General features: G+C 45.0%; 1 protein-coding gene across 1 annotated transcript in view; it reads left to right on the top strand.

Annotated features, from left to right (window-relative positions):
* The window catches only part of COL20A1 (collagen type XX alpha 1 chain), a 95,666-nt gene that overhangs the window by 20,584 nt on the left and 50,433 nt on the right, over positions 1-24,649 (top strand). The window contains exons 7-18 of the mRNA XM_084645589.1: positions 1,778-1,933; positions 2,968-3,087; positions 4,493-4,657; positions 7,133-7,297; positions 8,806-8,978; positions 10,128-10,257; positions 11,925-12,067; positions 15,887-16,010; positions 16,758-16,897; positions 17,481-17,610; positions 21,271-21,413; positions 23,821-23,953. Coding sequence (XP_084501715.1) covers positions 1,778-1,933; positions 2,968-3,087; positions 4,493-4,657; positions 7,133-7,297; positions 8,806-8,978; positions 10,128-10,257; positions 11,925-12,067; positions 15,887-16,010; positions 16,758-16,897; positions 17,481-17,610; positions 21,271-21,413; positions 23,821-23,953 — 1,722 coding nt within the window. The remainder of the gene's footprint in view (positions 1-1,777; positions 1,934-2,967; positions 3,088-4,492; positions 4,658-7,132; positions 7,298-8,805; positions 8,979-10,127; positions 10,258-11,924; positions 12,068-15,886; positions 16,011-16,757; positions 16,898-17,480; positions 17,611-21,270; positions 21,414-23,820; positions 23,954-24,649) is intronic.

Here is a 24,649-nt window from a genome sequence, read left to right as displayed (position 1 = left end):
GATAGGGCCCATATAAGTACCTTCGAGATAGATAACAGTTCCTATGATTGCAGCCTGGTAGCAGAGACTTGGGAATAACTAATATATTCACAGATATCTGGATCATATGCAAAGGATTTTCAAACAGGAGGGTGGGGAATGGCTAGTTTTACAAGAAGTGGCACCAACAGTGCACAGTGTGTCCAGCAGCAAACTCTAGTTTCCTCCCGTCCTTTTGTCCCGTCTCCTGGGGCCTTGTCTTCATTAGGACAAAAGGTGTATTCTTAACTTGAGGTAAAATCCTAGTGAATGCAGGCTGCTTGTTTTCACAGGAGTTATCAGGTCGAGTTAAAGGCTCCTTTTAGTCTTTGATTTCACCTGCTAACTCATGTGAAAAGTACAAAGCCTGGTCTTCACAAGGGTTTCACCATGTGTTGGTTAGCTCGGCTTAAGAACACACCTTTCGTCCTAATGGAGACGCAACCTAAGTGACACTGGATGTTGCTCCCTCAGTCTCATGAATGGGGAATGACAATTGAGTGGCCAGGTCTGGGAGCACATGGGGAGGAATCAACCCAGGGGATCGCCCATGGCAATCAGATTGCCCTGCGTGCCTGAGTCTGGTCCGCAGAGACCAGTGGAATCCCTGGCTGCCACATGGTAATTCTGTGAGATGCGGCAGGAATGCATTCTGCTGCTCTGCAGCCTGTTCTCTCTTGCCTGATACCCTCTGGTGTTCACCCCCAAAAAGTAAAACCTCCACCTGAAAAAATCAGAGGAAAGGTGCAGCTTATCAGTGACGTGCCTTATCTTATCCCCCGCTACCTGCAGGCATGGGCTAGGGAGGGTGGTGTACAGATATATGGTGCCAACAGTTTAGGAAGAGATTAGATTTAATATAGAGAAAGCTTCTGAATAATTATAGCCCGTAGGGGATCTCCTGCTGGAATGGAACTAAATAATCACCTGAGATTCCATAAATTAGGTGATATAAAGGAAAGAGCTGGATTAGAGCTGAATGTAATTGAGCTGACAGTTTACATAGAGCGGTGCTTAGGCGAGACACATTTCCTTAAAGGTTTAGCTTCTTTACCTCAAGAACATACCCCTTCACTCCTCTACACCTGTGTGCTGATGCTGTAAGCAAGCTTGTACTCAGCCAAGTGGCCAGGCAAAGGTGATGCCTTGTTGTGGATCTCTCTCTCCAAGGAAGCAAGAAAATTGGTTGTGATTCTGGCCTTGGCACATCGTTTTATCTCTTTGTGCCTCATTTTGCCAACCTGTGAAATGGAAATAATACTTGTTAAGCTCTTTGACATCAAATCATTACTGAGGCACAAATGATTGTGTCTTAGAGTTGGACCTGCTTGGTTGATTATTTAATGGCAAAACCCAGGTAAGAGGGAGAGAGTGGGATTCTATTCTGCCTTGCTGATCAATCATCTACTTTATAATGGCAGATTGCTGTACATTGTCTGCAGTCTTATACAGAAAGCATAAGCTTGATTGTCCAGACATAAACTGAGTTTGCAGCAGTGTTAGATAGTACTATCACGGACTAATGCTCTAAACTAGTCACTGCAGTTTATGGGGATCACAGATTATTAGTCCATCTAACCACCAAATGGGGTCTATTGGCTCCTGATTCTAATGAAGTTATGAAAGTTTCAGCTTTGGCGTTTCACAAACTTGATTCTTGCCCTTAAAGCCAAAGGGATGTGTTTTGATTCGTGGTGCTGGGGATCTCTCGTCACAGCTCCTGCATCCTCCGACTGATCTCAATCACTTTGTCCCCTAGGTCCTCAGTTTCAGTGTGACACATCTGCCACAACTGATATTGTCCTGCTGGTGGATGGGTCTTGGAGTATTGGACGCAGCAACTTCAAGCTTGTCAGGGAGTTCCTGAGCACCTTGGTTTCACCTTTCAATATTGCCCGGGATAAGATAAGGATAGGTAAGAGAGCTTCTTGTCTCCATGCTTCCAGCTACAGAATCAGCATAAAACCCTGCACATCTCCTCTCCTGGGAATGTCTCCTACACCTGGAAAGGATGTGCTTAGTGACTATTCTATGAGCCTAAATAATCTGCTAATGGCTCTGTTTTATACAAAGCTGAACAAATGCATTTTTAAGCAGAGGAGCTAGAAGGTTAATAAACGTAGCCCTTTGAGTGCCATGTCATACTGCAGTCCTTGGAAGGATAAGGAGGGCATTAGGTCCCATCCAACTCTATCTTGTTTAAGTGCCCCTCCAGGCAGCTGCAGGATTTGCATTTTTGCACTTTGTTCTCGGCCAACCTCTTTCACATGGATGCATGTTGGGTCATAAGCTTGTGTCTTGACAGTGATTCTTGTCTGACCTCTAGTGGTTGTAATAGACAACTACAGCGTGTGCTGTGGCCCACATTTTGAGGAGCACTTCAGACTTTCGGTGCCTTGGGCAGTGGGGTCCTGGTCCAGCACAGGGCTTCTGTGCACCGTGGCAGTACAATGAATAAATAGTAACAGGCTGGGGAGGAGAAGCTGAAAGGCCACTTTAGAAAAGTTGGGCCAGTGTAACTAAAAGGAGAAAGGTGAAGCATGTATGGAGTGGGAGGTGAAAGGGAAGAGCAGAAGGGAATTGTGGGATGGAACAGGAACCTGGCAGCTGCCCTAATTTTAGCTAGGATTGTGCCTGAATTTTAGTGCTGGGAAATAATTACAATAATACCTAGATCTTACGAAGCACTTCAGATCTCAGAGCGTATTGCAGGGGAGTTAACTACCATTATCCCCCTTTCAGAGGTGGAGAAATAGTTGGAGAGAGGTGACTTTGCCCACAAAAGGCCAGCGGTGGAACTGGAAATAGATCCCAGATCTGCTGCCACCAGTTTGGTGCTCTATCCAGTAGACAATGCTGCCTGTCAATGGCAATCCTGGAAAAAAGCAGCTTTCATCTTGCTGCTAAACCCCGTGGTTGCACTCTATTGACTGCTCTTGCCTTCCCCAGGTTTGTCCCAGTACAGCAGTGATCCACGGACAGAGTGGAACTTGAACACCTACGTCACAAGGGATGAGGTGTTAGAGGCGGTGAGGAACCTGCGATATAAAGGCGGCAACACTTTCACAGGTAACACAACTTTATCTTCAGCTCCCCCGCTCTCTGTCCCTGGCTGGGCTGTATGCAGAACTCCTCTATGATCATTAGCCAATAGCTTAGCATCCTCCACATTAAGGGAGGAATATTCTGGCTGGATGTGTCTGAATTGGATACAGGACTAAAGCAGCATCAGTTACGAGAATACAGTGCAGTCACTGTACATGGTGCAGATATCTCTGACCTAAGCTAGTGGTAATGAGGTCCAGAGATAATCTGGAAACCTTGGACTCCTGTACAGGATCTGGTAGGGCTTAAGAGGAGGATGAAGAATGAACTTTGCAAAGGGAAAGTCATCCTCTTACTGTAAAGATTACAAGAAACGGTCTGGTTGATTATGGTTAAATTTGGGGGAAATCTATATATTCTACTGAAATTCATTGTGTGAATGAAACATTATGTCACCATCTTGACCACTTGGCTTATATTTTACCCCTTTTCCCCTATGCTTTGTCTGTCTGTCTGTCTTTTAGGCCCTGATTCAGCAGAGCACTGCCGTACTTGAAACAGTGGGAGATAAGTGCATGCTGACGTGCTTTTGCTGAGTTAGGGCTGTACACTGTGTGATCTTCAAGGCAGGAAATTTGCCTTCATTTATGTTTGGAAAACACGTAGTGCATTGTTGGCTTTGCTTAAGATATTAGTGTTTCATTATATTCATGATCAGGTAAGAGGTCCATAAGTGACTTGGTAACGTTCATTGTGTTTTGGTTTTGGATTGTTTACGCTGCTGAGACATCTGCGGCCTGATTTTTATCAGATGTCTGCGTGGCATGTCAAGCCTAGTTTCCATGCACAACTACTTTGATTGCAAGCAAAAAATGGAATAAACAGGCACGCAAATCAGGCACACAGTTTTGCACATGCATTTTTTTAAAGCGACACTGTCAAGGTTTATCTGCCCACAGTTTGCTTTACCATTGTTCTCTGGTTTGTTTGCAAAATCTCCACCATTCTTTACATGTGTGTGGAGTTCTACTTGAAACTGAAACTTCAGAGGTCCCTTGAAACAAGGCACCTAACATCACATGCCTGTGAGCAGCCCCACAGTCACAGAGCAGCATGTAGGTCTGCAATGAAGTGAGAAAAAACTTTGGAATGACAGAAATGTCAAGTCTAACCCGTTACCCTCCAAAGGTTTATTTATAAAGCAAGCCACTGTAGCTTTGTTTAAAAGGCCTTTTTACAACAGTCTCCTTCAGACTGCAATGCAGGAGATCATCCCCACAGCACAGGAGCTGTGTTTGTATCCCTCATGCAGAACTGGTATACCCAGTTTCGACTAAGGAGCTGAGAAGGGTGTTTGCACTTCCCAAAGCATGTGCATCTCTGCAGACTTGTTTTCAGGGATCTAATTCCATTCTTCTTTCTTCCCAAGGCCTTGCTTTGTCCTATGTCCTAGAACAAAATCTGAAACCTGAAGCTGGTGCCAGGTCAGATGCAGTCAAGCTGGTGATCCTCTTGACTGATGGAAAATCACAGGATGATGCCAACCTGTCTGCCCAGACCTTGAAAAATATGGGCATAGAGATATTTGCCATTGGTAAGATTACAGCTATTAATAACACCAGGTGGGGTTGACCTAACTCTGTTCCCTTTGAAATCAATGGTAAAACTCTATTGGACTTTAATTGGAGCAGTTTTAGGACAACACTGAGTGTTTTGGAAAATATTACCCATAAAGTTTGGCCTCTTGATTTGATATCATTTTACCATGAGCAGATGGGTCATTAATGTATCATTCAGACATGACAGATAGATAGAATCTTCAAGGGGTGGCCAATGGTGGGATGTTGTGTTTTCATTTTTAAAAACTAGTTTAGTTTTAATTAAAAGTTTTCTCACCACCTGCACATCAAAATCTCTAACAGCCTCAGATTTGCATAATGGGAGATCATTGATTGCTAAACTGTTTACCTCAAAATGGAATTAAACAACCTATGAGAGCTAGATATGAAATGGTTTTCTTGTTCTGAAGACAATTTTGAGATGTTAAAAAATGTTCCCACTCGGAATTGGGACAAAAAAGTCAATCTCAGATTTTCATGAATTTTGGTTTCAGGTTGATAGAAACACTTTAAATGATTTAAAATTAGCTTAAATTTTGAAACAAAATTGCTTTGAAGTGGAAAATCAGAATTTTTCTTTTTGAGGAAATCCAAAAAAATGTTTCGACAATTTCAAAACTTTTTTTTTTTTTCAAAAAAAACTTTTGAGTTGAAAATTTGCTGAACTGATCCTGTCCCACGATCAGTTTTGGTTTAGATGAATCGGCCATTTCCAAAGAGAACCATTCGATTAAATTACCAACCTATTGTATCTGGCAATCTGCCTCCAAATACATTCATTTGATTAACGTTCTGTATTTCTAATAGTCTTATCAGCTCTTTGCCATCTGGCAGCAATAAGGAGGCATAAAATGACTGGGAGAGGAGCTGTCAATTATAACTGAATTTATCTAGTAAAGGTTAATGCAAGAGGAGTAAAATTAAACAATAAAGTATTACCCCCCTGCACTAGAAGTAGTTTATGGTAAGTACACCATAGAGAATTCATTGAATACCACTGTATGGCTATATCTTTTGCAATGTACTTTACTTAATATACTGAATGGAGACACAGACTGTAATAGAGTCGACAGCATAATACTTTAAAACCTGTGCATTTGAATGTATTGCCTGCTTTGTCACTTCCCCTTGTTGTTTAGATTAGAAATGTTTGCAGTGTTTGTGTATTTTGACTCTAGATTGTGAGAACTTGAGTTATAGTCTCCAAAGAGGAAAGAGATTTAAACCACCTGCCCACATAATTATTGCCGCAATGCCTAGGAGCTGTAGTCATGGAGCAGGATCCCACTATGCTAGGAGCTTTACAAATGTAGAACAAAAAAGCAGTCCTGGGTTAGACAAGGAAACACTACCTGGCCCAAGAATAATATAGCAAGAAATTATGTAGGTGGATCCCAGCTAGAGATGGACCCAAGCCATGACAGCCAAAGATGGATCTTTCCCAAAGTATGGGGATGTTTTAATCCAAAATTTTGGTTTGGATTCATTTCTAATCCCACATCAAGATGGGAAAGATGAGCATATTTGTTAAATACAAGGTACCTTTTGGTGTTGGTTATTTTTTGCCTGTTACACAACGAAAATCTCGAGAGAAACCTCTTCCCATAGGATTGTACGCTAATGGCCAGATCCCCATCTGATGTAGATGGGGTAGCTTCATTGACCTCACTGGAATTTCACTGATTTACACCAGGACCTCCCTCTACATCTCTAATGTTCAAGGGCAAGGCAAGGCATTCTACAGGCATAAGGCGTTGAGCCTGATTCTCCACTGTTCTGCACCTTGCGTAGGCATTTATATCTGTGAAAAGCAAGTGAGAAGAAGTAAAACACTATCCAAATTGGGACCTGCTTTACATATGGGTAAGTTACTACACAAGATGCAAGCAATGGAGATTCAGACCCTTTGCGCACAGATGATATGCAGGGCTGGATTTATGGAAAGAATAACAAGGATTTGTGACGGAGCTTTATGTTCTAGTGAACAGCAGATTCTCTGTGGGGGAAGCTGGCATCTCATAAATACCAAAGTGTTATTTATTCATTCATTGATTTCTACATATGTTCTGATTTGTCTTTTAGTGGAATATTATCAGCCTCTGTGGTAGCCAGGCCTGCAGTAACATGATAGAGGGGAACTATTAGGAGGATTCGCAAGTGTCGCTCTGGACCACAGAAGACCCCCTGACTCCACTGTATTTAAACACAATCTAGATATTGCTCCTTAAAGGCCAGTTGTGCTTATAGCTACAGGCAAGACTCCAAGACACTGCAGAGAAGCACCACCCCATGGGGAAGGCTAGGAGGCATTTTTAGCCAAGAGACTGAAGTTGTGCTCGGCTCCTGAACTGGGGCATTAAATAGGGGAAAGACCTTTTTCTGGCCCTGAGTCTTGTTCATCTCCTGGGAGTTTTCTTAGCTGACTGGCTCTTTGCTCTCTCTCTTTTTAGGGGTGAAAAATGCAGATGAGGCAGAGCTGAGACAGGTGGCATCAGAGCCCCTGGAGCTCACTGTTTATAACGTGCTGGATTTCCCCCTGCTCAGCTCTCTGGTCAGCAGGCTCAGCCGGGTCTTGTGCACCAGGATCAAAGAGAAGCACAAGAGTGAAAACACAGGTGAGTTAAAGCCTGCAATCCCTGTTCAGTCCTACCAGCTAGCATGGCTTCCCTGCAGTCCATGCCAAACGCACCTCCTAAACTCCCCTTCCTCACCCATCCATTTGATCCCCTCTTCACATCCTTCCATTGGCTCCCCACCTGCTGTCAGCTTATTGTCACCACCTCCAGAGCTCTGTCTACCTCTACCCTTCCCTGCATATCCTCTCTTTCAGCTGTCTCCACTGCTCTGCCACTGCTCCTTGCCTTGCCCACTGTTTGTCAACCTCTCACATGGTCACCTTCTTCCACATGATCCCCTCTGCATGGTACAGCCTCCCGTGGTTCATCTGCAAGGCCCCTACTCTCTCCATGCTGAAGTCCCTCTCGAAGACCTGCTTCTGCCAGGCTGCCTACAATGAGCTGAGCTGATGATTGTATAAATGTGTGTGGTTTCCCGTCCCCTACCCTCCGTCCTTAGACTGTGAGCAGCTTGGGCAGAGACCTTTCTTGGGGTGGGGTGGGGGGGGAAGGCGGTTGGAAAGTATGTAGTGGGTGGTACTGTACATAAAGAACAAGAGGTGACTACACCGGTGTAGGGAGGAGGGGGACTTACCTGTCCGATTTATCCACGTCAGTGCACATGAACAACAAATGCATTCTCAACCTGAGTCTCTTCCAGACTTTCCCTATGCAGCTGCATCACTTCCTGTTGGGTTCACCATTGAGATGTCCAAAGCAAAGGATTAATTTGTGAGCACTTTTTGTTGGGTGGGGAGAGATTGCAAAATTATTGAGTACAAGGCTTTTTCCACCTGTAGTTCAAGCCATATGTTCCCAAGGGATAGCTAAATACAAATAAGTGTGGTTTTTCTAGCTAAAGAGAAGCTAGGACTAGACTGAAGGACTCCCCCCTTCTCACCCCCAACCAAATGTTAAGCTAAGTGCCCAGCACCAATACTATACATGTGTGTGGGTTCCCCCCCCCATTCAATTTTTAATCTCTGCTAATTTTTTCATAGGTTTTCCTAAAATACAATGGGAGAGTTCAACTTTCAAATGTATCTTTAAGTGGGTTTGGAATTTGACAAAGTAAATGGACTCTTCCCTATTAGTCTGTATCTGCTCTGATGTAATTAGACCAGTTTTTCTCAGGCATTCGATACTCCAGAGAAAATGGGCTGTTTTGTTTTGGTTTTTTTTTTAAACAGACTTTTCCTGGTTCAATTTGACTAAATCTTTGGAACTGGCAAATGCTGAGCCATCTGTTGAATCGATAGCAGTGACTCACATTCAAATGTAAAGTATATTCTCCAAATAACTACACAGTTTGTTCTCAATGGGATTTTTATATTTCCCCTTGGACCACCTTTTAAATGTTCATTTCATGGTAGGCTGGAATGCTTCCTATGTATTTAGGGAAGAAGACTGTAACTGGATTAGGACATGTCACTTGATAAAAAGAAGTAGAAAGTGCATTTGGCACGTTAAGGTAATATGAGAAGGTAACACAGGTTTTTGAACAATAGACAGTCCTGTGAAAGCTGTCTCAGCCAACACTGGTCCCCATCTGAGTCCCACCAACCTTATAATATCAGAGGTGACCTCCAGAAGCATGCACCTTTCCTGGACTCCTCCGCTGAGACCACCAAAGAAATATAGGATTGTATATTACCCATCCAGGGGAGGAATCCCCAAAGAGGTAGGAGATCCTGTGTTTGGATGTGTGTGGTGGCTGGAAACTAGAGCAGACTTGGACTAGACTTGAGTAGACTTCTCAGGGACACAAAGAGCAGTTAGGCACCCAACTCTCATTGGACGTCAATCGGAGTTGGATGCCTAATGTGTTCATTTTAAATATTATGTGTGTGTCAGCCTTATCAGCACGCTACACGGAAATGACAGGAACTTTACTTTTTGGTCATGCTTATGCTGATTTGGTCTCTTCTTGTCTCTTTTCTCTTCTCTCCCTCATCCTCATCACCTCATTTGTAGACTGTCTATTTTGACTTTAAGCTCTTCAGGGCAGGGACCTTCCCTTCAGTCTTATCAGTAAAGTATCTTGCATACTGTTGGAAATATAGAAATAATAATAAGGTGCCCTGGCTGAAACTTTTAGAGCCTTGCTCTAGGTAGTTCTTCCTCAGTTACAATTGTATAACCCCATTGAATTGAGTGGGGTTGGGCAGCCTTTGGCTCAGTAAATATACACCTCCACCCATTTCACCTCTAGGCTTTCATCTGAGCAGACAGCCCTGGTTTGTGATTCCCTGCATGGCTGCCACCCTCTTTGGCATGTTCCTACTGTTACTGTGATTTGCTGTGGTTGCAAAATACTCTAGGGAAATAGATTCTGAGTCCCACAGCTGCCATCCCCACTCCTCAGTCTATCTTTGCTTAAAATTCTCCTTTCCTGGCATGCTGCCATGGCAATCTTGGTAGAGTTTATTCCCCCCAGCTACAAGAGGGTTGGTGCAACTAACCTAAATAACTGAGCTGGTTCCCATCTGCAGTGTGGTGGGGGCGTGATGTCACTAGCAGAGAGCATGCTGCTCCTACATCACACTGAGCATGAACCAGTGAGTGACTCATGGTGGATGCCGTGGATGAGAAAAGTAAACTAAAAAGCTTTATTTCTTGAAGGCCTCTTCTTCCTTTATTTGGGGCAGGCAGGGAGGCGTCTAGGGTGACGCTAGCTAGTATGAAGTTACAAGGGCTTTCAGCCTTCGTGTTCAAGGCACAGCATGCTTACGAGGTATAGTTGTGGCTGGTGCTGGTTTGTTTGATTGCTTCCTCTGCTACAGAACTCCTGATACCACAACTTCTTACAGCCTTTCTCTGTGTTTTTCAGGTAGTTTTAGACGGATCTACCTCCTCCACTCAGCTTGTCAATTTGACCTCGCACACAGAATACCTGGTTTCGGTGTTTCCTATTTATGAAAATGCCGTTGGAGATGGGCTGAGGGGCATCACCTCGACATGTAGGTCATGAGTAGAGAGCTCTAGTCTAGCCTTCATGGCATCCCTCTCTGCTTTGTACAACTTCTCTCTTCCCAGATCCCAAGCATCATTCACTCCCTTCCTTAAGCCCCAGTTCTCTTGGTGCTGATTTCCTCACCGCCTCAGCACTTCCCCAATCCCTGAGTGGTTGCCCCATGTATAGGGTATGTTCGAGTAAGCTCTTTAAGCAGGCTATGAATATAGGTGATGTCCTATTTGAAAAAAATAAAGTGTGTGTGTGGGAATCTTGATGCTTCAGGCAAAATCCCCTTTGACTTCAGTAAGTGTTTTTGCATGACTGAGGTAAATCAGGACTTCTGGAGATAATGTTTGAACATAAAAAAAATGAACATTCTTCAGGGGAGAAAATTAGCTATTTAGTATTCTGGCAGGAAGAAACAATGTTACCCAGATATGCTGGACGCAGCATCAAGCTTTTTGTTGTGGTTTTATTATTTTTACAATTAAGGTATCTACATTTACTCATCCATTCCTGGATCACATTCTCAGGATTGAATTCTAAGATGCTAATGGAATGACATCCCACCCAGGAGTTTTGTGGCATCAAGTGCCTGGAAGTGTGGTACACATGCTCATATACCCTCCTACACACACTTCCCTTATGGGTTTTTTTTTGGCTTGTTCACCCCCTGCTGCTCTTCTTTTAAGATGTTGGAGATCCTTGCTGTTCCCCTGTGATGCCATAATTGAAAGAGGGAGATTTTTGTACTAGGATTTTCCCCAGAACGTCCCCCGAAGGGTCAAGAAAGAGCCAATTTAAAAATAGATATTGAAAATGCATTCATGAGACTGAGACTGACTGGAGCTGATTGGTGTGAGCCAGGGGGAAGAACTCTGTGTCGGCTGCTGAAACTTGCAAAGGCAGAGACAAGCCTCATGAGGTAGATGATCTACAGGTACTGCTATTAAGGAGCAAGCTGTGCCTTTAGATTGCCCTGCTGTGACTATATAAATTGCTAGAAGGGCTTTTGATCCTGTTGCTTCTGATTTTCCCCCTCTGTTCCAAAGGGTAATTAGTTTGTATTGTGGTAATGTCTAGGAGACCAGGACCCCATTGTGCTAGGTGGTGTGTTCACACTCACCCTCTTACTTGGCCCAAAGATCTTGCAAGCTAAGTGTAAGGCAAGAGCCAACAGGTAGATACAGATAGGGGCGCACAAGGAAACAATGAGACAAGATTGGTTGGCGCGATAGGCAGTCGTCTCAGCTGACTCACCACTGTCAAGTTTGTCCAAAGGTTCCCAAGTCTAAGTACCTTCTCTGCACATTGTTTCTTTTTTATTGCTAACGTTTGCTAAACAATATCTACCTTGAAGGAAAGTTTGGCGTTAAATGACCATGTGACAAAGAAAGATTGTGATGGGAGGGATACATTTCTTTGGTCCACATGTCAAAGATATTCCCTGCCCACGGAAACAGCCAATAAGGCCTTCTGACCGGATTCTGATGATTCTCTGTTATAGAAGCATCATATACACATCTCCTAAAATAGCTTTACCCCAACTGCTTTGCTCTGATGTACAGTTTAGATATCCTTGAATCTGTGTGTGGGGGCGGGAAGGGTTAAAGACAGGAATGAGCAACTTCCTTGTGAATCTTTTTGTTCTGTTTTCCTTCATCTGAGTAGCTTTGTCACCACCCCTTTCCCTGCGCGCACTGGAAGTGAGCCACAACAGTCTAACACTGAGCTGGCAGCCGTCAAGTGGAGCTACTCAATACCTGGTGCTCTGTTCAGCGGCCCCCAATGGAGCGGAGAATGATACCAAAGAGGTATAGCTGAAGATAGTTATAATTATTCCTTTTGCCACATTGGATATAGTCAGAGATACGAGGCCCAAACTTAAATCCCAGGTCTGCATGAGAATTACTTAACTGACTTTCATTTAAATCTCCTCTAAGTCAAAGTGGGTCTGAATCAATGGGAAGGTTCAGATCTGCAAACTTCCTGGCTACCCTCTATTACTATAAAAGGTCTGAGTGTAAGCCCTGGGTCTAAACATGGAATTCAAGAAAGTTTAGATCTGTATCCAAACTTTTGTGGAGTGAGCCCATATTTAGAAAGAACAATCCATGGCTCTTAGACAGCACTTTTCATCAGTAGATCTCGAAGTGGTTTACAAAGGAGGTCAGGATTATTATCACCATTTTACAGATGGGGAAAACTGAGGGGAGGTGACTTGTCCAAGGTCCCCCAGCAGGCCAGTGGCAGACTGGGGAGTTGAGCCCAGGTCTCCTAAGTCCCAGTACAGTGCCCTATCCACTTGCTATATAAAAATGAAAAAAAATTTGGGTTTCAAAATGTAGATTTGGCAGGTCAGTTTTTATTTACTTAACTACGACTCACCCTTACGGCTTTGTATAAACCTTAAACAATACCATACAGTAGAAATAAGGAGAAAAGGAGCTCTCAGATCATCTAATTCAACATGCATTTTTAATGAACTATCTCAAACGTACAGAATGATGCACTTGGAGCCTGACATCTCATTGAAAAAGTCTATGGCTTCCTTGCTCGGTGTTGAGAAGAAGCGTGGTCTAGTTGGTGGAGCTTGAGGCTGGGAGCCAGGCCTCCCAAGACTCTGCCACTTATTCTCTGGGTGGCCTTGGGCAAGTTGTGTAACTGCTCTGCCTTGGTTTTTCCACCTAATAAGATGGGGATAGTAACCCCTGCAACCCAGTGTTGCTCTGAAGATTCAGTAGTTCGTGTTTGTACTGCACTTTTGCTCTCAGTATTTCAGTATAGAAATGGTGTCTTCAAGATCTGATATTGGGGTGGGTGAACGGGGGTAACTTTTATATATATATGTGCTTGGGCAGTGCCACAATTATTCCACCTGCCTCACACAGAAATTAAAGCACTAAAGCTATGGGCCACCCACGAAAGAGTTAATTAACTTGGTGTGTCCAGCAAATGCTTCCCACCCCATCAAATTCTAGTCTTTCTATTAAAAACTCCTAGAATGTTTCTCTGAGTACAAGGCAGGTATTGAGTTTTTGTAATAAGCAGTATTGCAAAACAAGCTGCCCTGGGCATGTTAAGTGGGTACAGTTCTGCTCTGGAAGTAGTAGGTGGTGGCAATCCTGTTGTAATGACCAAAGTATAAAAATGGGAAAGCCACGGAAAAGGTTTGTTTTTTTGTTTGTTTTGTGGGGTTTTTTTTCTTCTTCTGAAAGCATAGCTCTTCAAGTCTCTCTCAGGAAATGGGATATCACATTCTTTGCCTAGATGACAGGTTTCAGAGTAACAGCCGTGTTAGTCTGTATTTGCAAAAAGAAAAGGAGGACTTGTGGCACCTTAGAGACTAACCAATTCGAAGTGAGCTCTGGCTCACGAAAGCTGATGCTCAAATAAATTGGTTAGTCTCTAAGGTGCCACAAGTACTCCTTTTCTTTTTGCCTAGATGCAAATTCATAACCATTCTGCACATCCCTGCCATCTCTAGTGTAAAGCATTTTACATCACAACTATTGAATGGTTAAACTGTGAGAACTCTCTTCTCTGCAGTTGTTTGTTGTGTCCCATCTTCAGTCATTGTTCCCCACTGGGTATCCTGTTGGGGCCTTGGCAGGCTGAGAACTTTGCGTGCTCCCATGGAATCTTAGGGACAGTTCAGTTAAACAGCTGGATCCTGTGGGAATCCATCTCTTCCCCTAATCATCGTGCTGTGATGTTTTTCTGTGCTGAATATCTGGGAATGAAGGAGATGGTGATCTATCTGTTATGATACCTTCTCCATGCTCACAAAGGATCGGATTTTTTATTTTTTGACTGCAATGTGTATTGTCCTTGCATGTGATCTGGGCTACTAGGTTCTATTTAGAGCTGACTGAAAAATTCCCATCTATTTATTTTTTTTCAATGGAAAATATCCTTTTTGTTTTAAAAAAAAATCATTAAAAATTGAAATTTTTGCCTAAAATATTTTAGGTTTTTGCCAAAAAACCCCAAACCCATTTTCAGTAAACTGATTTTTAACTAATTTTTATGTTCAGTTAAGTACTTCTCAGGAAAAATAATCACTGTTTTCCCCACTGTAGTTCTACCACCCCTAACATAAGCAAGCTGGGTTGCCATTCATTTCTATTTAGCAGAATTGTTCACCCAGAAGCAAGGGCAGAGTATAGTGAGCGGGCGGGAAGAGGAGGGAGCATGATGTATAGTAGGGATGGGTAGCTAATGGTTTTACTATTCCACAAGTACTTTTGAGATTTCAAAAATGTTTCCCTTCCCAAATTGGGAGAAAAAGTCAAAATCTCAAATTTTTGCAACCTGACAGACTGAAAAAAAAAATCCAGTTTGTCTCAATCCCAGGGTTAAAAGGGACCAAAAGGATCATCTAGTCCAGTGGTTCTCAAACTAGGGCCGCCGCTTGTTCAGGGAAAGCACCTGGCAGGCCTGGCCGGTTTGTTTACCAGCCGCATCCTCAGGTTCAGGCGGTCGCAGCTCCCACTGGCTGCGGTTCGCCGCTCCACGCCAGTGGGGGCTGCGGGAAGTGGTGCGGGCTGAGAGATGTGCTGGCCACCCTTCCTGCAGCCCCCATTGGCCTGGAGCGGTGAACTGCGGCCAGTGGGAGCTGCGATCGGCCGCAACTGCGGACACGGCAGGTAAACAAACCGGTCTGGCCCACCAGGGGCTTTCCCTGAGCAAGCAGTGGCCCTAGTTTGAGAACCACTGATCTAGCCTAACCCCCTGCCAAGATGCAGGATTTGTTGCACCTAAACCATCCGAGACCGGCTCTCCAGCCCCTTTTTGAGAACTTTTTTGAAAACCACTTGAAACATTTTGATTTGATTTTGACCTTTTTCTCTTTGTTAACCAGTTTTAAAGTACAAATTAAGTTAAATTTGAAATGAGTCACTTTGAACCAAGAAACTGAAGGTATTTTGTGAAGAAAATATCAGAATAGGACACTTCAACTTTTTTTTTAAGTTGGAAAACTAGTCGAAACCAGTCTTTTTTTGTGAACTGTTTTGGTTTTAACAAATTGGCATTTTTTGGGTGGAAAAAAATATTCTGGTGAAAAATTCCCAGCCAGTTCTAGAGTTTGCATTCACTGTGCACGATGTCTGTTGGGTTGGGTAGTGGAGGAGCATTGACCACGACACAGCTACGTGGCTGGTGAGGCGTGTTACAAGTACTCTCTAATGATATGTCTTACAGCTGGAGCTGGGTGGATCATTCCGAGCTGGAAAAGACCTATTCAGTCCAGCTTTCGTTGAGCGAGCATGCTAGAAAGAGTGTAGCCTTGGTAACACGGGCAATGGCAAGCAGTGGCATGTTAGCCGTCTTAAGTACAAATCTGTCCTACCCCTGTGGATATGTACTTAAAGCAGCTAGTCTGGCTACATTCTATTTGTAGTTTGGTAGCTCAAGGACAGCCAGTGCAAATTTGTCTTCTCGAGCTGGAAATCACACCCCCAGCTTGAAGTGTAGACGTACCCAAAGAGACAGACAAGCTGTGGCCTTAGACTCCTGTCTCTGCAGCCCTGTTTTGCTCTTGGTTTGTTAGAGGATGCTATGGGGAGCCAACCATGGCAGAGCCTCACCACAGAATACCTCTCTGAGTGTCCATCTTTATCCTATGATAGGTGAAAGTGGAACAGCCTGAGGTTCTGCTGGACGGGCTGTCTCCCAGCACGGAGTACTCCGTAGCAGTGTATGCAATGTACGGGGAAGAGGCAAGTGATCCAGCCAGCATCCAGGAAACCACCTGTAAGTTTTACTTCCTTCTTTTACTCAGCTGACCCTTTGGCAGGAGCATAAGCGGTTTGGTGCATGATTGGCAAGAGAGACTTATTAACTGAGATGCTTCACGTATTTTTCACATAGCTTGTAAACAGGCTCCTTCTTCCCTGGCTAATGCTAAATGTAGGGTGGCTCTCTGAGGTTACCTCTAGTTGTATGATTGGCTTTCTCATGAACAACTCTAGTCTGGGGTACAGGGCTGTGAAAGTGAGTGGTTCTGTCCAGGAAAACTGCGACTGAATCACCTTGAAATTCAGAATGGGGAGGTCAGATCTGGATCCAAACTGCTCCAAAGTTTGGGGTGTTCAGAACTGAGGTTACGTATCTGCGTCTATATCTTTATCCACCTGGGTTCTCAGACCGCACCTACCGCCACGGCATCTGAGCACCTATCCCAGTGGGTTTGACCCACTGTAGGAATGGGACCAGGGACAAAAATTAGGATCAGGATCTAGACTGGAAGTTCTTGAAAGTTTTGAGCTCTTTGGATCTTGGGGAGTAGGTGGGTTGATTTGACCCTTTCTCTACCCATAAACCAGTCGTTCTCCCAGGGCATCACATAGACCTGCGTAACAATGAAATCAGAAACTCTTCTATCCCGCAGTGGGAAAAGTCCAGTTGTTAAGATGGAGGTAGCAGCAGGAGGCAACCAGTGGCTTTACAAGTGTAGCCTTAAAAATCTTCACCACGTCCTTTTGCTAATTATTGTTGCAGTGGCACTGAGCCCTCCTAGACACCTAAGTTTCTCTGAGATCGGCCATGGGGCTGTCAAGGTCAGCTGGGACGCGGCTTCGCGTGCTGTGAGAGCTCACCATGTGACCTACATCTCAAGCAGAGGGAGCAATGCCGGGGAGGCAAGTCCTTGCTTAGGGACGCAGGAATGTGTGAAAACCGGGAGAACGGCGATGGAGTGCGAATGCGCTGTTAACTCCAGTGACTTGGCTGTGGAGTGACTCCTGATGTAACCGAGAACAGACTGTAGCCCTGTAGGACTTGATTTGTCAGTTGGTTTATACCTGTGCAAGGGTGTGACCCCTGCATTGCCAGAAGACAGGGTAATAGGGAAACACCCCTGCCCTAGCTGTAGTGCTGTCCTATCTATCCTTTGAGCACAGCGGGAAAATACGGGCAGGCACTTCCATAGGCCTTCCTGAATTTCCTCACATGGTCCAAACCCTTCATATGGAGTCACGCATCCTATGTGTGGCTTTTAATTAAACCCTCCCCATCTTTCCTTTTGCCGAAGAGGCACCATCACCGTATGCTGTCAAGAACTCTGCTCTCTCCTGACAGCGGCTGCTCACATGCCTGCAGCATTTTAACAATGTGGGTGCCTCGACACGGGAGGGTTTTGGGGCAACTATCCTGAATTCCAAGCCCCTCTTTGCCCTTGCTCTGTGCTACAATCCTGACCCTGGTGTTTCTGTTTCACTGCAGGTCGAAGTTCCCAGCAGTGCATCATCCACTGTGCTGAGACCTCTGTCCTCTCTCACCCAGTACTTCATTAGTGTCAGCTCCATTTATAGTGAAGGCGAATCCTTTCCGCTTACAGGCAATGTTACCACATGTAAGTAGGGTTGAGGCAGAGTATGAGGGTCAGCAGGAGTTTGGTTCAAGGTCCATTATAAAGTTAGGTGCCTAGCTGCCAGACAGCCAAAAGTTTAGTTCTGACCCAGACACCAAAGTTCAGGGATGTTCACAGCTTGGGTTTTCTGGTTCAAACAAATTTTAGACCTCAGAGCAAATCGAGACTAAAATTTTTTGAGCTCTGCCAGGTTTCTACCTGAAGACTTAAATCCCCCCTCAGTATCTCTCTCTGCCCATGTCACGGCAGGTTTTTTCCTCCCAAATTTGGCCAAAATTCAGCCTAGTGTGGCCAAAAGTCTCATTGGCACTGAACCTGGTTCTTACTGGGTTGAAAACCCTCATTGAATAGCTTGCTTTAATAGGGTCCTTCTAAATAGGACACGTTATTGCCAGTCACTCATTCTGCTGGGAGATCTTTACCAGGCTACCGGAATTTCCAAATGTTTGGTAGCCTTGAAATGAACTTTTGTAACCATTGGATGTCGTGCAATAACCATCTGAATGATCCATAGATTTGAGAAAATGACACTTAACTGTGATTCTCCATTGGGAGCATTTGCCCTCAGTAAAGTCTGTTGGTCAAATCCTGCCTTTATTTATAGATGCAATGACTTGGAGACAGAAGGGGCCATTCTGACCAGCTCTTCTGGCCTTCTGCATAGCAGGGGACACAGAATTTCACGCTGTAATACTTGCACCGAGCCTACTGGTTTGGATTTGACCTAGACCAGCTCATTTAGAAAGACAGTCTTTAAGTTAGCTCTGCTTGAATAACAGATGTTTTGGTGCATTGGTGATTCCGAGGAGAAAAAATCATTTTGGGTCAAGCAAAAAAGTTCTGTTCAACCCCAAACAAAACCATTTCATTTACATTTCAAGCTTTTGACATTTTTGATTTTTTTAAAAATAAAAACGAGGGAAATTTCTACACAAAAAGCTGTTTTGAACAGAAAAATGGAAACATTTCGACAATATTGAAACATGGTTCAGCTTTTTCAGAATGTTTTGTTGGGGAGGGAAGGGGTTGACGTGAACTCCTCTGGGATGGCCCCTCAAGGAGAACTGGTGAGAGATGCTGGCTGACAGCTCTTAAACAAGGCTGGAGAATGATGGTGTTTGTGTCTGTCTGTCTCTCCTGAGGATTATGTAATCAGCAGAAACTATTAATTTTCCAGTAGCAGAGGCGAGCCAGTACTTGATGCCGTTTTGTTATGATGGGCGAGCTCTGGGAGGTCTCCTGTTTGCAGTAGCAGAGTCCTCATCCATTTACGTCCGCCTCCAGCTCCTGGCCACTCGTTACGCTGCTGGGCCTCGCCAGCACTTCCGGACCTGGGTGCAGCTCTGTGCAGTGGGCAGGCAGTACTCTGCTCTCTCCTGGGCTCTGTTCAGTGTAGTCAGGGGATGGCTAATGGGATGGAGCCTTTGACCTCCAGGTCACTGCAGAGCTTTGTAACAGCTCCAGAAAGATTTGGCATAGGCTCCCAGCAGCACTTTCCCCTCCTCCCACTTCCCAGTTTGCATCATTGAGAGCTGCATTAAGTTCCATAGAGGGCGGCACCTTATTTGTATAGGAAAACTCTGCAAGTGAAGCAGATAAATACAGTCGTCCCTTTTCTGCTGGGGAAATAACAACACCGGAATTAATAAATAACCCTGTCATTCAAAAGGTTTGTGTCTTCTCCCTCTCCTTTGGTCTCTTACAATCCCCACCTCTTCCATCCCAAACAGTCCTTTCTCGTGTTATGCCTCTACCTTTCAATCATTTTGTATCTCCTTTAATTGATTGCTCTTGTCCCATTGTCTTTCCCTTTCTCTGGCCCTTTTTTCCTCTGTATGCTCTGTTCCCTTTCCCTCCATCCCATTCCTCTAGCTGCCCCCATCCACCTGGGGGTCTCTCCCTCAGTAACTTTCCTGGTTCCTCCCATATCCATTTCATTTTGTCCCTCCCTAAATCATTGACCTTCCTCCTCTAGCACTTCCACCTGTTTCTGATTTCAGTTCTCACACCATCACTAGCTGCTTTATCCTGTTTTTTGCTGCATATGTGAGAGCCTGGAATCTTTTAGCTGGCCTACTATTCCTTCCCTCTAGTGGACGTCTCTCCCTGTTACCAGAGTGGGACAGCAAATTGAAAAAGGCAATAGAAAATATTTTTTAAGGAAAGTTGAAATGCAGAAGAAGTCTCACAATTTTAGGGGAAAAACAGACACACAGAAGCCTGCCTTCATTCTTATTATACGGGACCCAATGGATCACAGCTAGGTCTGAGTAAATAATTTGCAAGAATTAAGTTATTCAGATAATTCCTCCTGCTTTCCCATTTGTGAATCATCCACAGACTGTGAAATTCTGACATTCCAGCAGTCGGCCCCTATGCCCCTTTCCTGGGTTCTTGCAGGCTTTGCTAGTCGCAGCTTTGGGACTGGGTAGGAATTTTTCCCCATATCACCAGCGTGGCTGAGGCTGGTGGGGTTTTTCGCCTTCCTCGCAGTGAAACCTAGGGGCTGGGTTTTGGGCTGGAATTCTCCCCCTCCCAGAGGGCACAGCTGGGACCTATGGGAGAGTCATTTAGTTATTGCAACTTCTGGCAGGGGCCCAGTGCAGGAACTTGCTGATTTAGGCTCCAGATCCAAAGAGGTAACACAGTGGGCATCCCAAGAGCATCTTCTTATGAAATGGGGGCATCATGTCTAACCCCTTGGGAACAAATGTGACACAGGACACTAGCCCAGGGGGACCACCCCACCAATGCACTTTACGGCAGTGCTGGCTGGGAGGTCGAAGTCCTCTCTCACTTCAACCCCGGAAAGGGAGAGGGATGCGGGTGCAGGCGTGCAGGGAACCTCCTCGTGTGATAACTGACTACCCCCACGGTGGGAGCACCCCAAGAATTGGCGAAGGATCAAGGGGTTGTCAAGTGACCGCACTGGGCTGTCCCTCGACAGGAACCTTGGATGTAATTTCACGAATAAACTTGCAGCCTGGTTAAAGCCCTTCCCACGTGCAGTGAGCACACCAAACTGGGTGGGTATCTCTGCATTCAGGCTTAAAATGTGCACGTGCTAGAATATTCGCAGAGAGCGAACCCAATGGAGGGGGTGTAAAAGCCATCAGGGCAAAACTCAAACAAACCTTTGCAGGATTTGTTTGTGTGTCCAGCTGTACTATATGCCAAGATGGGTCTGCTGCACTGTATGCTTGTCTGTACCGTGCCTGGCCCAAGCCGCCGCTGGGAGTCCTGTGAACTCTTAGGAGCTCGAAAGTTTAAATAAATTCATCCAAAGTTATAAAAGTAAGGAAGACACCCAAAAAGACTCTCTTGCCTCTCCAGGATTTTAGCACTTGGCATAACACTAACCTCTTTGTCCTTGAAAGCCATTCCCAGCATCTTCCTGCTCCCAGCACCAGCACCAGCACTGCACACGGCCTCTCGCAAATACGATAATTGTCTGTAATTAGTGTTTACAAATATTTTATCCATGTCCCTCATGATGAGCTGTTGTCATTTGGAGGTCTGAAGAAGTGAAAGGCAGGCTGGGGAGAGACAGCTGCCAGTGGATACCTTTCTCCCTGACCACCTGCTCTGTGCCTTGGCTCTGTACCGCCAGCGCCTCAAGCTCGTTTTCTTTGCGTCTTTCAGTAAAGGTTCCACCACCAGGTGACCTGAAGGTGACTGAACTCTCAGGAAACAATGTCCGATTGCAGTGGGAAGCAGCCGCTGCCTCTGATGTCCTGGTTTATCAGATTAAATGGAATGCACTTGGAGAAGAGAGCTCCCAGGAGGTATGGTACAATATAGGCTTGGGGAGCATGAGGTGGTGTCCTGGATTTACAGGATCTGTGCTATGCCCCTGGCCTTTAAGTGGTCTTCAGTGTGCCAGTCCTCCAAGGGGTCACACTAATACAAGGAAAGGAGGACTTGTGGCGCCTTAGAGACGAACCAATTTATTTGAGCATGAGCTTTCGTGAGCTACAGCTCGCTTCATCGGATGCATGCCGTGGAAACTGCAGCAGGCTTTATATATACACAGAGAATATGAACCAATACCTCCTCCCACCCCACTGTCCTGCTGGTAATAGCTTATCTAAAGTGATCATCAGGTTGGGCCATTTCCAGCACAAATCCAGGTTTTCTCACCCTCCACCCCCCCACACAAATTCACTCTCCTGCTGGTGATAGCCCATCCAAAGTGACAACTCTTTACACAATGTGCATGATAATCAAGTTGGGCCATTTCCTGCACAAATCCAGGTTCTCTCACCCCCCAAACCTGGATTTGTGCTGGAAATGGCCCAACCTGATGATCACTTTAGATAAGCTATTACCCGCAGGACGGTGGGGTGGGAGGAGGTATTGTTTCATATTCTCTGTGTATATATAAAGTCTGCTGAAGTTTCCACGGTATGCATCCGATGAAGTGAGCTGTAGCTCACGAAAGCTCATGCTCAAATAAATTGGTTAGTCTCTAAGGTGCCACAAGTACTCCTTTTCTTTTTGCGAATACAGACTAACACGGCTGTTACTCTGAAACTAATACAAGGGTAGACCATGGGGCCTCAATGTCCCCTCGGCTGAGCCTTGGGCTCCAGCACTCCTGTTTCCTCATTGTGAGCCCTGCCCATTGAGGCAGACTCCTGCTCAGACTCATACTTCCTTCGGGAGTCAATGCACTTCAGCAAGTATCTGCAGTGACTCCATGCACCTTTTCAAAACAGAGAAGGGTTTATTAGTCGGCTGGAATATAGCATTAGGAAAGTGCTTAGGTTAGCATAAATAAGGCAAGGTTAAGACATAGTCCATACTGGGTAAAGCCAGGGCTCCCATGAGTCATGCTGCTATAGAGATCCTCTTAATTTCCTTTCTCTGTCACCTCCGCCAATTGTCCACCTGCTGCAAAGCCATGCTGAGTTCACATGTTCAGCCCGCTGGTATCCTCCCATTGGTAAGTGTCAATAGTTAGCTCTCTGGGGTTCCCATTGTCTCTTTAGGGTCTTCCATTGATATAGTCCTTAATGACCTTAATGACCCATTCATAGCCTCCCAGAAGCTACGTGATGAAACACCTCATGTCTCCTGCTTTACCCTGAGTGCAGCAATTTAACCTTTCTACGCCCACTGGGCAGCAATACCAGAGTGATAGGTACAGGGTCATACAGGTAGTTCATAAAAATATTGCAGACAATTCCCACTTCATCACAGACGGTGTGAGGCCTGTTTAAGGGCTGCTGGGCATGTATATATCACGTGCCCTGCCAACGGCTACATGGATACTAATGTGTGGTCTATAAAGTGTAGTCCTGAGTGGGGAAGTGATTGTGGACACATGCAAGGTAACTGGAGCTTTTTGAATGAGTATCCTAAGACTTGGTATTAAAGTAACTATTAACTGTCATCAACATATCCGGAATGCATGGGCATCTACAGAACACTAACTAGGGCCAAATTTTGCCCTAGTTCATCTACACTTATGAAAGCCTTGAGGATAGGATTTGGTCCCAGAGTCCTGTGCCAGCATGTAGGTACCCCCTATCTTCTCCACATGCAAAATGATGGGTCAGATCCTCAGCTGGTGTGAATTACCGTTGCTCCATTGACTGCAATTAAATTATATCAGTGTGCAGTACCTCAGGATGTGTGTACTTCCTCTTCTCTACCCACCACCGGCTTAAATCTCCCGAGATCTTGAGCTCCTATTGTGCAATGTTCATTTAAAGTAAAAATAGGGCCTGGAGGGGAGATGGGGTAGAGTTCTGATGACCTCTAATTCCTCATGCGTGGCCATACAACTTTTCACAAAGCATCCTGCAGGTTACAAAAGCAGCATCACAAAGCTGGTAACTGGGGTCAGGGGACAGTTGGGAGAGCGTCTACCTAACCCTCCCTTCTGTTTACTGGTCAACAACTTACCTGTGGCTGGGCTTTTGCAAGAACATCAGAAACAAGGGTCCTGATGATAGTCACCCTGGTTGGGCCATCATTTCTTTATAACTCTGCAAACACTGGGTGTCCTTATGCAAAGAGCATTCAGATCATTCTATCTGAGGTGATCAGTCCTTTTGTAGGAAGAGATTGTTAAAGAACAGTGCCTCTTGTTATGAAAGGATTTGATACTTTAAGATGCCATACTCAACCAGGTAGTTGCGGCTGCATGGGAATTCCACTTACGTTCGTTTCTCCTCCATGCTACAGCTGTCTGTTGCTGGGAACCTGGCTGCTGCCAGCTTACCAGGATTGAAAAAGAACACAGAATACCAGATATCGATCTGGGCATATTACAAGGATGGAGCTCGAAGCGACACTGTCTCTATTCTGCACAGAACTAGTAAGTGACCAACGTGCAAACTCTAGGGCTTCGGGGAAGGGAAGTCTCAGGACTAGTCACAGACCAATAACTCAGGTTTGACCAACAGGACGTCCCAGGCCTAAACATCTAAAAGTGACTTGAGAGGCAAGGTGGGTGAGGTATTGTCTTTTATGGGACCAACTAAGTGATTGGTGATTTTGGGTGACCAACCCGAGTGACCTTATAGGGTCTTGAGCACCTGCCCTCTGAAAGCCAGTCCTCTATTAAGGTGTTTCAGGTGGGTTAGCCAGAAATGAAGGCTGCCAATATCACTAGTTGCCCTGGGGAAATTAGGTCCCATCTTTGTGGAGCTGTTCTGGGGGGGGGCAGGCAGGGTGCATGTGAAGACTTATCAGTTACAGGCGCGTGCTCCCCTTTTCCCCCCTGCAAAACTGTGAGATGGCACCTTGGTCAATAACAAAACTCTATTTACCGTCAGTGGAGGCAGGGTTGCACCCTAGAACTTCTTTTGGTGACTGCTTGCCTGTGCATCTCCGATGCCTCTTGGTGAATTGATGGAAGGCTAAAATGATCTACTTTTAGGAAGTATTTTGACCAGTGAAGAAATGCATTATAACCACATGTAAAATGGCCTTCTTATTAGACACAGCTGTAGATGAACCCACTGAGTGACAGTTCCTTGGTGATCAGGGATCTGTCTTTTAAAAGTCTCAT

Source organism: Lepidochelys olivacea (genome assembly GCF_965140295.1).
Source record: "Lepidochelys olivacea isolate rLepOli2 genome assembly, chromosome: 13".
NCBI lineage: Eukaryota > Metazoa > Chordata > Testudines > Cheloniidae > Lepidochelys > Lepidochelys olivacea.
The sequence above is the reverse complement of the archived record's forward strand: the minus strand, read 5'-3'. Positions and strand labels throughout refer to the sequence as shown.